The following is a 14,067-nucleotide window of genomic DNA, read 5'->3' on the forward strand; positions in this document are numbered from 1 at the left end:
GAAGGAAAATGGTGAAGGCATTAAGAAGTACATCGAAATGAGAAATAGTTGGAGTTGATACTTACATAGTGGAATGCCTCCTTTATCTTGTTATGTGGATATTGATTCTTGGTCATATATATAACACATTGTAGTCACTAATGTAACTGTTTGTTTTCATTTTTGATGGCTCATCTTTAATAGCCCTGCTATGACGCGTTGGTCTATGATCTTGTTAGTTACAAGTGATGGAGCTTCTATGCATTGCATACAGTGGGAATGAGTGATAGTCTTAAAGTTTGCAATAATCTTATTGTTTTGACTTTAACTGTTGTATATTTTCATTCAAGTTGTTTATGTTTTGAGTTTGAGGCACATGCCCTCCTTTTTGTATAAGTTATCTACGCTGCATTGTTTTGTAATTTGTATGATTTAAATAGTTATCGTTCTTTTTCTTTCTTCAAACTCAACTGTTTACTTTGGAACCACGATCCGTACTTAGCATGTCAACAGAGGATTAGACGATGAACATTCCATCGTGATATTTGTTACAAGATCGGTGTTGCCTCTTCTTGATCATGTTTTAGTGCGCGCTTATTTTCTTTTGGTGCATCCAATTTCAAGGCAAATGCTGCCAAAATTTCCTCACGATTTTATTTGGAAGTTTTTCAACAATCCCTTTAATTAAATCAATCAAACTTTACCTTTTTTCTTTCCTTTTCTTTATTTTTTATTTTTATTTTTATTTTATTTTAAATGTAACACCCGTTCCTCCGTTTCCTTGCGATTTTGGTTCCGTTTAGAGGGTCGGAAATTCAGGGGTGTTACAATAATAATCTGTAGATCAAAACGGTTGATATCAAGTGTGAATAGCATTTCATTAAAACTGTATAGAAAGCAGCAATGGCTTATATTGACATGTCAATCCTAAAGAATAGCAAGAAACATGTTAAAGTTGCATTCGAAATTCTGAATGCCTCCGTACTTCCATTACTTGAATTCAAAACATATCTGAAATAGTCTAAAGTTACCAACCAACAACAAGGTTGAGTCATACAGAGATCATTTTCACACCCACACTCCTAGAAGATGTATTAAGGTCATTTAGATGTTGACAAAAATCCCTTTTAAAATAACAAAGCTTAAGTGAGCATGGAGAGGAAGGTAAAGATCAGGCTAGGATTAACTTGAAAAAATTAAAATCTCTTTTTTGGCACTTTTGCGCATAAAGTAGCTCAAACTTGGTTTGTTTTGCACGAAACTTGGCACACAACACTGTTTGGTATATATTATTGTGTTGAAGTGGTTGTAATTGTAAATCATAGTCATATGCTAAAAATTACGTGTTAAGTTGCGATTTTATGCGTTTTTAAGCTTTTTTGGCACTTTCGCGCATAAAGTAGCTCAAACTTGGTTTGTTTTGCACGAAACTTGGCACACAACACTATTTGGTATATATTATTGTGTATAAGTGGTTAGAATTGTAAATCATAGTCATATGCTAGAAATTACGTGTTAAGTTGCGATTTTAAGGGTTTTTAAGCGTTTTTAGCACTTTTGCGTATAAAGTGAGAATTCTTATTAATTACAAAACTGAATCCATATACATGAGAGACAACCTCTATTTATAGGATTTTAGCTAGCTAACGGCTATAACATCACGTGCTATACAATATGCCTCTTAAAACAAAAATTAAAAACCAGAACACTTGGGCACTGATCAGCACTGATCAGTGACTGGCCCACCTTGCACTGATCAGCACTGATCATCACCTTGGTTAAGGCACAAACCACGCGGCAAGGTAGGCTGGTTAGTGAGTAGGCTGTTGTTCTTAACTACCCTCTTTGTTGTTTCTTGGTTTGGTATTGTTAGCTCAAACTTGGTTTGTTTTGCACGAAACTTGGCACACAACACTATTTAGTATATATTATTGTATTGAAGTGGTTAGAATTGAATATCATAGTCATATGCTAGAAATTACGTGTGAAGTTGCGATTTTATGCGTTTTTAAGCGTTTTTGGCACTTTTGCGCATAAAGTAGCTCAAACTTGGTTTGTTTTGCACGAAACTTGGCACACAACACTATTTGGTATATATTATTGTGTTGAAGTGGTTAGAATTGAAAATCATAGTCATATGCTAGAAATTATGTGTTAAGTTGCCATTTTAAGGGTTTTTAAGCGTTTTTGGCACTTTTGCGCATAAATTTGCGCATAAAGTAGCTCAAACTTAGTTTGTTTTGCACGAAACTCGACACACAACACTATTTGCTGGTATATATTATTGTGTTGAAGTGGTTAGAATTGAAAATCATTTTCATATGCTAGAAATTACGTGTTAAGTTGCGATTTTAAGGATTTTTAAGCGTTTTTGGCACTTTTGCGCATAAAGTAGCTCAAACTTGGTTTGTTTTGCAGGAAACTTGGCACACAACACTATTTAGTATATATTATTGTGTTGAAGTGGTTAGAATTGAAAATCATAGTCATATGCTAGAAATTACGTGTTAAGTTGCGATTTTAAGGGTTTTTAAGCGTTTTTGGCACTTTTGCGCATAAAGTAGCTCAAACTTGGTTTGTTTTGCATGAAACTTGGCACACAACACTATTTGGTATATATTATTGTGTTGAAGTGATTAGAATTGAAAATCATAGTCATATGCTAGATATTACGTGTTAATTTAATTGCGATTTTATGCGTTTTTAAGCTTTTTTGGCACTAACATCTATTTTTTCTCTTAGTGCTTTCAACAACCTTCTAATTCCGTCGATTGCGGCTACTACACGTTGAAATACATGGAATATATTATTAAATCCGTGAAGGAGGTTGGAGTCGAAAATATAGATGCCGTAAGTATTTGTTACATTCTTAAATTATATTATAATATATATTACTATAATATTATTTATTATTGGTAAAATCTAATGTTTATTATTCTTGTAATTTTATATTATATTATAGGTTTTATACGACATTCCGAGGGAAACGCGCCCTCTGAGAAATGGAAACATGCGCGAATTAAAAGACAAGATTGCCGCGTATCTTGCTAATTTTTGTCCTTGATAAATCGTAATTATGTATAGATTTTTTAGGACTTTAATGTATATTATATATATGTACGTGCATAATATTATATTATATATACTATCAAGAGTTTGTTATTACAAAGAGATTATTGGTGATTATTTGTGATTATCATTGGATTATTGGATTAATCATTATTTATTACATTGTGCATTATTATTGGATTAATATTAGTATTAAACGAAAAAAGAAAAAAAAATACTAACTATTTGCTGCGGTCAACTCTTAACCGCAGCAAATAAGTGAGAGTATTTGCTGCGGTCAACCTCAAAACCGCAGCAAATAATCTTACTTATTTGCTACGGTTTTGAGGTTGACTGCTGCAAATATTCTCACTTATATGCTGCGGTTAAGGGTTGACCACAGCAAATAATACCCTTTTTTGCTGCGATTTTAAACCGCAGCATTTAAAATAGGCCTTTTGCTGCTATTACTATTGCTTGGGGCCAAAACCGCAGTAAATAATGGCCAAAAACACAGCAAATGAAGTTTTTTTTACTAGTGAATAGATTGAAATAAGAGTTTTATAACGCCACAATTCAAAAATTAAAACACTAAAGTTAATTAACAGAGCTTAACCCCACCATAATACTTGTAAACTAGCAATCCAACTATATCAATCCAACTTTTAAAACCCATTTATCCAATCATAATCTACATTAAATTTCACCCATTAATTAATAAACCAAATGACAATCTTAAAAACCAAATATACAAAAAAATTGCTTGAAATCAAAGATTCAATATTTTTCACTCTATAATTCAAAATTTTCAAAACCTCCCACAATTACCCAAAGTTTAAATCCACATCGTCCCCTCGATCCAAACACAACAGACGTGCAAAAACTTTAATGAGCCATTGTTTGTTGTAATGTAAACCAAGAATAATAGAAGTATTTACATAGTATTATAATTTATACCTTACTCCATGTATAAGCCTCCTCAGCTGTGCACTCTGATCGAGACGAAGCAAGTACTAATAACTATGTATTTTCCATTGGGATTATAAACCTCAATTGAAACAGGCTTTGCCATAGTTAATTTTAATGGTGGATTTGGTTGATGCAATTCAACAAACAGTTAGTTTGCTCACAAACTTCACTCTGGGATATTTTTATACTTGGAAGATAGGCATGTTGTGACAAAACCCACAATAAGATTTGTCTGTTTATTGATTATATGATCATCAGAACATTTATTTGATATCTAATGGTGTATAAAGGTGTAATCTTTAGATGAAATGGAGTAATATAGTGAAATTGTATGTATATGGTTCTTTTTTTTCTGACTATCTAAGAAAGGTGAGTTAATTTGAGTATCTAAGAATTAAATTAACATTCAATTCAAACAATCAACAAACTTTAGCTTTAAAAAACCTTTCATAAACATTAATCTATGTAGAAAAAAGTAACTAACGAATTAATCAAACCTTTTAAAATCAGTTCTTGTCAAAATGGATGGAAAGTGAATAGCGCATTTGAAATAAATTTCGATGCACAAAAAACAATTAGTAATGGACAAATCAAATAGCAATGCCAATTGAAAACCCTAAAAACTAAAATGTAAACCTAGAAAATAAAATTGAAAATCAAAAAATCAAAATTAAAAACCTTAATAATAAAACTCACCAGAATATGGAGATATGCCAATTAAAAACCCTAAAAAGTAAATTTGAAACCTAATAAATGAATAAATTAACGGCCCGTTTGGTACATGGTATTAGAGAGCGGTAATGGTAATGGTATTAGGCTGTAATGGTAATGAAGTATTAGTGTGGTAATAAAATAAGGTAATGTTGTTTCGAGCTGAAGAAAAAAATAATGAAGAAAAAAAAGGTAATGTATGTAATTATCAAAAAAAATATTATTATTAAAAAAAGAATTATTAGATAGAATAATTTAGATACAATAATGCTTTTAGATACAAATATACAATAATAAAACTAAGAGTCATTACCATATTTTATTACTAACAACCAAATGCAATCAATGGAATATTATCTTCCATTACCATTCTTTAGTTATGTACACCAAACAAAAGAATCTTCATTACCAATTCTCATATCCATTCCTTCATTACTATTGCCATTACAAAATTTAATTCCCATTACTTCATTACCATCAACGAAACGGGCCGTAAAAACCTAAATAATGAAACTCACTAATTAAAGTGATGGCGTCATCTCCTTGTCACGGTCTTATCTCAGCTTCTTCCTTCCGGTTTATGTTCTTAAAATTTACTACCTTAAGAAAACCCTAAAAAATAAGAGTACCTTGAAAAATCTCAAACTGAAGGGAAATTAAAAGAAGTACGATAGGTTGGAGATGGCAAGAAAAGCAGTACAATAGGCTGGTATGGAGTAGGTAGAAGAAGAGAACTCAGTTGAGGTGGCGTAGAAGCATCTCCAAGAAATCGGCATTGACATGTCGAAAAGGGAAATAGGACTGTTCAATTCATTTGTGAACAGTATAAATTGATGCTCGTTTTTTATTGTTATAATTAATAAGATAATAGATTTTATAACCAACAACAATTTCTTTCTTTACCTCATTCACATTTTTTCCCCCTATACTTGGACTCCAAATTAATAAGATGATGTACAACATAGAAATATTTAATAAAAGTGCATCGTTAATTACATCATTTTCTTATAATTTGTCTTGTTTTGATTTTTAAAGTTATTGGTATTATTTCAAATTAATTGAGGAGGCCCATAATGTTAGCTTTCACGAGATGCGTAATAGTTGTTAGTTGTTGGTTGTTAATATTTTAATCTGATTTGTTTAATCAATTAAAAGTGTTGGATGTTTTTATTAACTTTAAAGCTAGCTAAATAAGTCAACAATCAACTAGTTAGATAGAGAGATAATCGATAAACTTAGGTAGTTGTTTGTTAGAAGAAATTAGGTTAATAAGCCAATAGTCAATGAGAATGCTAACAAAGTTAGCCTTTTCAATTTAATTTAAAAATCAGTTGAAAAATTATTTATGAAACAGACAAACATTTTTTAACTTTTAAACCGATTAAGAAGCTAAAAATTAATAAAATAATCACTTAACAAGGGCAGATCTAGGGCCTTTTATTGATGCAACTGACAATATTCAACTTATGTATGAAATCATATACCTAGAGATGTTGATATATGTGTTTGTTAAATTGGTAGCTGTCGACTAGATATTAAGTACAATTTTTTAAATCTAGATAAAGTACTTACCCATTTGCATTTTAATCTATATTTTTTTAAAACAAGCTATCAATATCATATAATTTTAATCCGCCACTACTAATTAAATATCTCCGTTCAAAAGCTTGGGGGGCTAGGGGTTGGGGCGGCAAGCAAGTAGTGCAATGTGCGATGTACCAGAGTTCTAATATCGTGTTGACTGTGACTAATTAGGCGGCTTCACCTTCTTCCTATGTGTATACCGATACCCCTAATAGGTAATAGCTAATACTATAGGAATAATGACATGTGATTCTTTCAAAAGGTTTTGTTCAACAATGTTCTATTTTATTTTCTTATAAATAAACTAAAGATAAATTAAATAAAAAAAATTAGTCTTTTATATAACAATATTAAAGCCTTAATCCTAAAAGATTGAGAACGTGTAATTGAATTAATAGATTATTTATATTGGTCGTCTTACGTCTACATGAATTATTTTTCTCCTGTATATTGACTTTCTTTATTCTTGCTCGACCTTTTTTGTGTCATCAGAGTTTTAACTTTTTATCTTTTCTACCGGATTATAAATAATCAGTCTCTGAACTGTTGGTCTTTTGATAAAATTTTTCCTTTAACTTTAAAATCACACCTTATTCACATAATATCCCAACAACTACGATTCATTTTTTCCACTCATCATTTGCTGGATATCTCTATAACTACATAATATCCGAACCAAAGTATTTGAAACATCCAATTTGTGTTGTTCTTTCTCTTCCAACTTTATATTATCTCTACTTATATCATTTATGATGAAGTGACACTATATGTACTCCGTACAACTTAATAAACTGAATTTAAACTATCACGACTCCAACTTTTGCTCTACGTTCTAACTTATCTTTAACCCTATAATGTTCTCATAATTTTTCTTTAATTTCATCTACACTTTACTTTTATTTTCTCAAACGTTTAATCTCGCCCACATATATAACTATTACTATTACGGCCTGTTTGGTAAGTGGTAATGGGAATGAAAACTATTGTAATTTCAGTTGAAAATTTTCTTACTACATTAATGGTCATATTTGTTCAATTTCAATCATCTCAATTTTCTTCATAAATTTCATTGCAATGCATTACTATTGGGAGATATGGTATTAGGTGGTAATGAAAATTTGTAAACAAAATAAACTTTTTGTGAACAAACTTTCATGACATGAATTTATGATGAAATTTTACACTATAAATTATTCTCATTACTATCATTTAATACCACTAATCAAACGAACAATTTATTATTTAATATTTATATTAAGTATTGGTGGGGTAATCTCATATAAAGAGTACAAAAGATGATAATTATTAGAATAGGACTTCTCTAACTTTTCCTTTTTTGGTATTTTTCAATCATGCATTAAATTATAATTGTCTACTATGTCCCTTATACATTGAATTAAAGAGAAAACTGATATTTTTTAAAAAAAATGGATGAAGGTAATAAATAAAGAAAGAGAGAATAAATCGTGTGGATGAAATTAAAAAAGAGTTAAAATATAAGGATAAGATTAAAAGAAAGTGATAAATTATTATCCAAAAATAAATTTAATACAAATTAAGTGAGACGAATTAAAATAACACATGTTGAAAATTCGACGGAGAGAGAGTATCCTTCAATAAATAACGGCTAGAAATCCTATTCTAACGTGTTGAACAAGTCCAAAAATAATTAATTCCAAAGGGAGTAGGGACCCTTTATCAAACACTTGCACAAAAAGTACTCTAGTATGGGAGTAGGGACCCTTTATCAAACACTTGCACAAAAAATACTCTAACATTTACATTTAGATTAGTAGAGGTGTTCATTCGGATCATCGGGTTGGTTTCGGACGGGTGTAATTTGGCTCGTTCGGATTTCAAATCGGTAAATTTTTGGTTGTATGCGACAACGGGTCATACTCGGGTCAGATCGGTTAGTTACGGGTCGATTTAACAACGGTTGTTCGCATTATTGAGTACAAACTGGTTTGTTATTGGTTGAAATTCGAGTCGCGTGTCAATCAAGCTCGGGTTGTCATCGGTCTAACATTAGTTCGGTATTTCAGGCACAAATCAGGTTCGAGCTTTATTTTTCGACTAGTTATTGGTTATGGACAACTATTGATCGGGTCAATATCGAAATAAGTTAATAGTCGGGTTTTTAATTGATGTATGCTCATTTATTGGCAAAAAATAATTACTGATTGTTTTATCAGATATGGCAGATCAATTTATTTCAATTAGTTTATATATATATATATATATATATATATATATATATATATATATATATATATATATATATATATATATATATATATATATATATATATATATATATATATATATATATATATATATGAGACTATTATTTAACAATGCATCATGTTGCTACTTTTGATAATTAATTGAATATTAAAACTCGATTTGTTCGAATGAATAACAATAATTTGAACTATCTTATAGGCTATTACATACTTAGACTTATTAGTATTATTGAGTACTCTAAACTAATAGTCCCTCTAATTCAAAGTAATTCTCTCGATTTCTTTTTAGGCTTGTTACTAACTTATTAGATATTTAGAATATATTACTAGAGGGAGAATTTATGCAAATTTCAAATGAGACATTTGTTTTTAATTAGAGGGAGTATAAGCTATTAAATATACATTACTCTATTACACTAATAATCGATCGTATTTCTAAGTTTGATAATTGAAAATTATTATAATAAAGTGAATTAGATTAATCAAGTAATCATAACCATTTTATATGATTTTATGTATTTAATACTTATTAGTGACCTTGAATACTTTAAACTAATAAATCTATTACACTAATAATTGATCGTATTTAATTTATAGCTTAATAATGTTCAGAACTAGACCTATTGGAGTGAATGAAACTAATACAAATTATCATATAGTTATAGACTATCATTGACAGTTAACTCAACGTTATTACTTATTACTGATCTTGAATACTCTAAACTAAAGTAATTTATAGGCTATTAATAATCGATCGTCATTCAAAGTTCACTTATCGTAATTCGATCAATTATAGTAAATGAAACTAATACTCCACCTTTTTTGTTACTTTGTATTAAATAATCTAAATTATGCAATTTGACCAAATTCAATTATAAAAATATTTAATATTTGATATACAATATTCATATTACTCAAATAAATTATTTTAGATAACTAAATGTCAAATTTGATGAATATATTACTCAATTGATACATCACTTATTCTAAGTCGTTGATCTTTGTATATAGAGGTGTGAGATAGGGATAGCAATTTAGTCCGAATCCGCCCCTGATTCGACTCGATTCGAGGATTTTAATCCGATTCGACGTGTTTATATATAAGTTATTTAATAACCTCATAATTCTAAATAATTCTTATTCAATTTTATTGCTAATTAGCTTTTTTAAGAAAAATATTCATTAAAATAGTATTTATCATTAATTAAATTTAAGCCATTGATGATGTGTAATGTGGATGAATGAATGGTTTAGATAATGTCCACCTTATCAATCCTTAAAAATTTTCAATAACCAATTACATACAACTATGAATGCCACATGAATTTTGGATTTTAACTATTGATTTCAAAATGGTTTCAATCTTAGCCCTTCATTATTTTTCTCATAAGAGTAAATAGAAAGCAAGATAAGTCTAGATTGAAGTGTTGAAGAAACATCTAAGTTTTTGTATCGTTCCACTTCAGTGTGTTTCTAAGGTTTTTGTAATGTACTTATTGGTTTATAATTGATATCAATATCATGGGGAATCTTATTTATTTATAGATAATCTTGTTTACAATGTTTCAATATTAGAAATTAGTTTTCAAATATTCAAAAAATCATAATTAAAAAACTGAAATTGGACCTAATTTGCTGAAATTAGGTGAAAAATTGATTCAGATTTATAACAGTTTGATTAATAATCGGTTCGGGTTTGTATCAGTTCGGTTTAAAAACAGTTCGATCTTAATCGATTTTAGTCAAGTTGCATTTGGTTACGTGCATAATTCAGGTCGGATTTTACTCAGGTCGATCACTGTTGAGTTCAGGTAACATCGGTTAACGTTTATATGTCGATTATAAAATTCGGGTGCAGTTCGAGTTCGATTTTGCCCTTTTTAGTTATCAAACGGTTCGGATAATGCCGGTTTGGTAAACCTAAAAATTAACATTTTTTCGGGTAGAATAATTTTCGATTCCAGATCGGATTTTCGGGTCGGGTTAGATTTGAACAGCTCTACCAATGAGATTTAAGCCTTAGCAGCCACCACTCACTAATCATATCAATGATTACACTATATATAGTCTCTTAATCCTATGCTTTTTCTTCATTATTCATCAAAATTCACAACTTTACTCTTTTAAAACCTACATATTTCCGTAATTAGTAACTTGAAAAAAAATAAATATATATATCATTAATTTCTTGTATATTTTGTTTGATTTACATAAGTAATTAATATCTAAAAAATGAAGCAAGAACAAGCTGCAGTTGGAATTCCAGTAGCCCAGAAAAATGCTCCTGTTGGAGAGTTTTCTACTGGTCTTTGTGACTGTTTCTCTGATGTTTCTTTGTGTAAGTATCATAGCTTGTTTATTTCTTATATCTTTTTTTGGTATTATATATTTCACTATATAATATATCCCAAAGCTTGAACTATTAAATTAATTGTTTGATTGAGTTGATTTTTGACATGGTATCAGTCAAGGGCAGATCCAATTGGAGCCTCCATCCGCACGTTAGGGCATTGAAATTTTTGTATAAAACATAAGATTTGTAGGATACAAACCCCAGACCTATTTCATTGAAGCCTCTTTGTACACACTCATGAGTCATGACCAATTGAGATACGTATTTTTTTAAGTCATTTTCCTTGATTGTGCTCTCAATGAGTTTGAAATCTGGATCGCCAATTGTATGAGCGCTATGTGTTTGCATAATAAGGGGGCATGATAGAGTGTATAAATAACATATACAGGGGAGAGTATATAATATTAATGTATCTTGGGGCCTCAACCATCAGCTCAAACTTTTAGTTGAGTTGGTTTCTTGACATTGTATCAGAAACCAACATGACAAGATATCATGGATTCGAATTTCAAACACCCTTCATTGTGGAATATTCAGCGCATATACGCATCAATAGGCTCTCGTGTGAGGGGCGTGTTAGAGTATATAACAGATCCTAGGGCCTTAATAGGTTTTAATTGAGTTGGTTTCTTAACAGGTTTCAACTTTCACCAATCAGTTTTATCTTTTAACTGAGTTAATTATGTGAGAGATTATCTTAATTATTATTTGAATGTTTTTATGTTGTTAATTATAATATTGTGTAAAATTCTGAAATCATATGCAGGTTGTTTGACATGTTGGTGCCCCTGTATTACCTTCGGACGTATTGCAGAGATTGTTGACAAAGGCTCATCATGTAAGTATAAAGTTAATAGAAACTTTAACCAAACGAATTTCAATATTGATAATATGCTTGTATCATATTGAGTAGTAAGGAAATTATTTTATAAAAATTAAGAAAATATAAATACTATAAGTATTAAACATTGTAAAGACTATAAACAAAAAGAAAAAATTAAAATAATATTGATAGATAATATGTGAAGACTTCAACATTAATTAACAAAATGTTAAAATTTTTAAAATAAGAATGATAAAGATTAAGTCAGCCCAAATAATTTCATACTCTCTCCTATTCAGCTTATATGTCCTATTTCCTTTTATGGTTAAGTCATCTTAATTGTTCCATTTCTATTTTTGGTATGGGTTTTTGATTTTTATGCCCTTAATAGTTTTATTCTATTTTCAATTATACCCTCCATTATTCATATTAATTTTCCTCCCTTATATTAAAAACTCATAATACCACTCTTTTTTCAACTCATAGGGTCCCACTTTTAACTCTTTTTAAAATCCGTGAAAAATCAAATGGGACTTTTAAGGTGAATAGGAGGGAGTATAAATTAATAATAATAATTAATAAAGACTCCGTATAGAAAAACACTTAGAAAAGTGCTCATTTAATAACTAAGAAAATCATTACACATCAAAAAAAAAAATAATTGTGAAACACAGAGTATTTCAACACCTATATATTCAAATTATTTAATGGTAATTTAAAGATGGAATATACACAATATTACCTATAAAAACAGAGTTTCAATTTATTTCTGCTTAATTTCTTTTAATGCAAACTATCATTTATAATTTTATGGACCGATTAGTTAATATTTTGCAGCATGTGGAGTAAGTGGGGCGTTATACTCATTAGTGATGATCCTAACGGGTTGTCAATGGATATGTTCATGCACATATCGTTCAAAGATGAAGGCTGAATATGGAATGCAAGAAAGTTGTTGTGGAGATTGTTGCACCCATTTTTGCTGCGAGTCTTGTGCCTTATGTCAAGAATACCGTGAGCTTCAACACCGTGGATATGATCCTGCCCTTGGTAATTAATAATCTCTCATCTTTTATACTTTATTACAAATTTTTATGACACACTCTTATCGTAAGACGCGCCTTATTTACGGGCCTATAGTCCACCTAATATAAATTATTAACATATAAATTCTTGTTTTGAAATCATCTCATCGAGAATCATCATCGAGAATCAGTTTTTCACAATAGTAGCTTTGTATACATAACAAAGATCATTTATCTAAACTAATAAAACCACAATCGTTGTAGATAATATATATATCTGACATTTTACATATGCTTTTGTCATATCATTGTTTGATTCAGCTTTTAACGAGGAGTCGTTCGATTTCATGTTATTTTTCAAATTAATATTTCTTATATTAAAAATATTATATATATATATATATATATATATATATATATATATATATATATATATATATATATAGGGTCGCGTTCAGGTGCAAACCACGGTTGTATGTGAACCGTGAAAACCAAAAAATGTGTTACCTTTTTACAGAAAAGGTGCTACTTTTGTACAAAACCTGTGTTACTTTTGTTTTTAAAAAAATCTGGTACTTTTTACCAAAAAAGTGTAACTGTCAGAAAAAAAATGTGAATGCAAAGTAACACGTTTTTCTGGAAAAGTAATACCTTTTTATCTAAAACGTAACACCTTTTTATGATTCTCACGGTTCTCATATAAGGATGGTTTTCACTTGAACTTCTCCCTCTATATATATATATATATATATATATATATATATATATATATGTTTTACTATAATCTTAAGAATCAAGTTTTATTTCAATTAGAGCATGTATCACTTTTCTTGAATAACGGTTATGAGTTTGATTCTCTCACCCTCTCCTTCCTTCCGCGTATCTTGTACTAAAAAAATTCACTCTAATTTGATTATTTATGTTTTCGGTTATAGGATGGCATGGTAACATGGAGAGGAAAAACCAAGGCTTGGCTCCACCATTAAAGCAAGATGGCATGACTCGATAAGTTGATTGGTTGATGAGCATGCATACTCAAGAAATCCATTTACAAAAAATACTTCTCTATATTACAAAATGTTGTATTTGACTTCTTGATATCGAAGCTTTTTAAGTTAAATGTATTAATCCATGTAAGTTGTGTTTATTTGTTTTAATTTTTTTTTTTTTGGATTTTTTTGTGAGAATTTGTGTGGTTATAGTTCTATTTCAATGATCATCATTTGCTAAATTTGATGGTTAATTTCGGTCAATTACGTGTATTTTTTATTTTTGTGAACTGTAAATTATATTTATTATTAAGAAATAAAAAAAAAACTTTTTATTGTC

The 14,067-nt window shown here is 29.6% G+C and overlaps 1 protein-coding gene across 1 annotated transcript; it reads left to right on the forward strand.

The window, feature by feature from the left end:
• The first annotated feature begins 10,618 nt into the window (after positions 1 to 10,618).
• On the forward strand, positions 10,619 to 14,067 carry LOC130802325 (cell number regulator 2-like). Its single transcript, XM_057666285.1, has 4 exons — positions 10,619 to 10,875; positions 11,657 to 11,728; positions 12,551 to 12,763; positions 13,674 to 14,067. The coding sequence occupies exons 1-4, from the start codon at positions 10,770 to 10,772 to the stop codon at positions 13,745 to 13,747; spliced, it is 465 nt and encodes a 154-aa protein (XP_057522268.1). The 5' UTR covers positions 10,619 to 10,769; the 3' UTR covers positions 13,748 to 14,067.

The sequence above is a fragment of the Amaranthus tricolor genome, chromosome 16 (genome assembly GCF_026212465.1).
Source record: "Amaranthus tricolor cultivar Red isolate AtriRed21 chromosome 16, ASM2621246v1, whole genome shotgun sequence".
Taxonomy (NCBI): Eukaryota; Viridiplantae; Streptophyta; class Magnoliopsida; order Caryophyllales; family Amaranthaceae; genus Amaranthus; species Amaranthus tricolor.

Bases quoted from the DNA above. Each gene is read 5' to 3' on its own strand.
- LOC130802325 (XM_057666285.1), top strand. From the start codon at position 10,770: ATGAAGCAAGAACAAGCTGCAGTTGGAATTCCAGTAGCCCAGAAAAAT. The intron at 10,876-11,656 runs GTAAGTATCATA...AATCATATGCAG, and splicing joins TTTCTCTGATGTTTCTTTGT to GTTGTTTGACATGTTGGTGC. The intron at 11,729-12,550 runs GTAAGTATAAAG...AATATTTTGCAG, and splicing joins TGTTGACAAAGGCTCATCAT to CATGTGGAGTAAGTGGGGCG.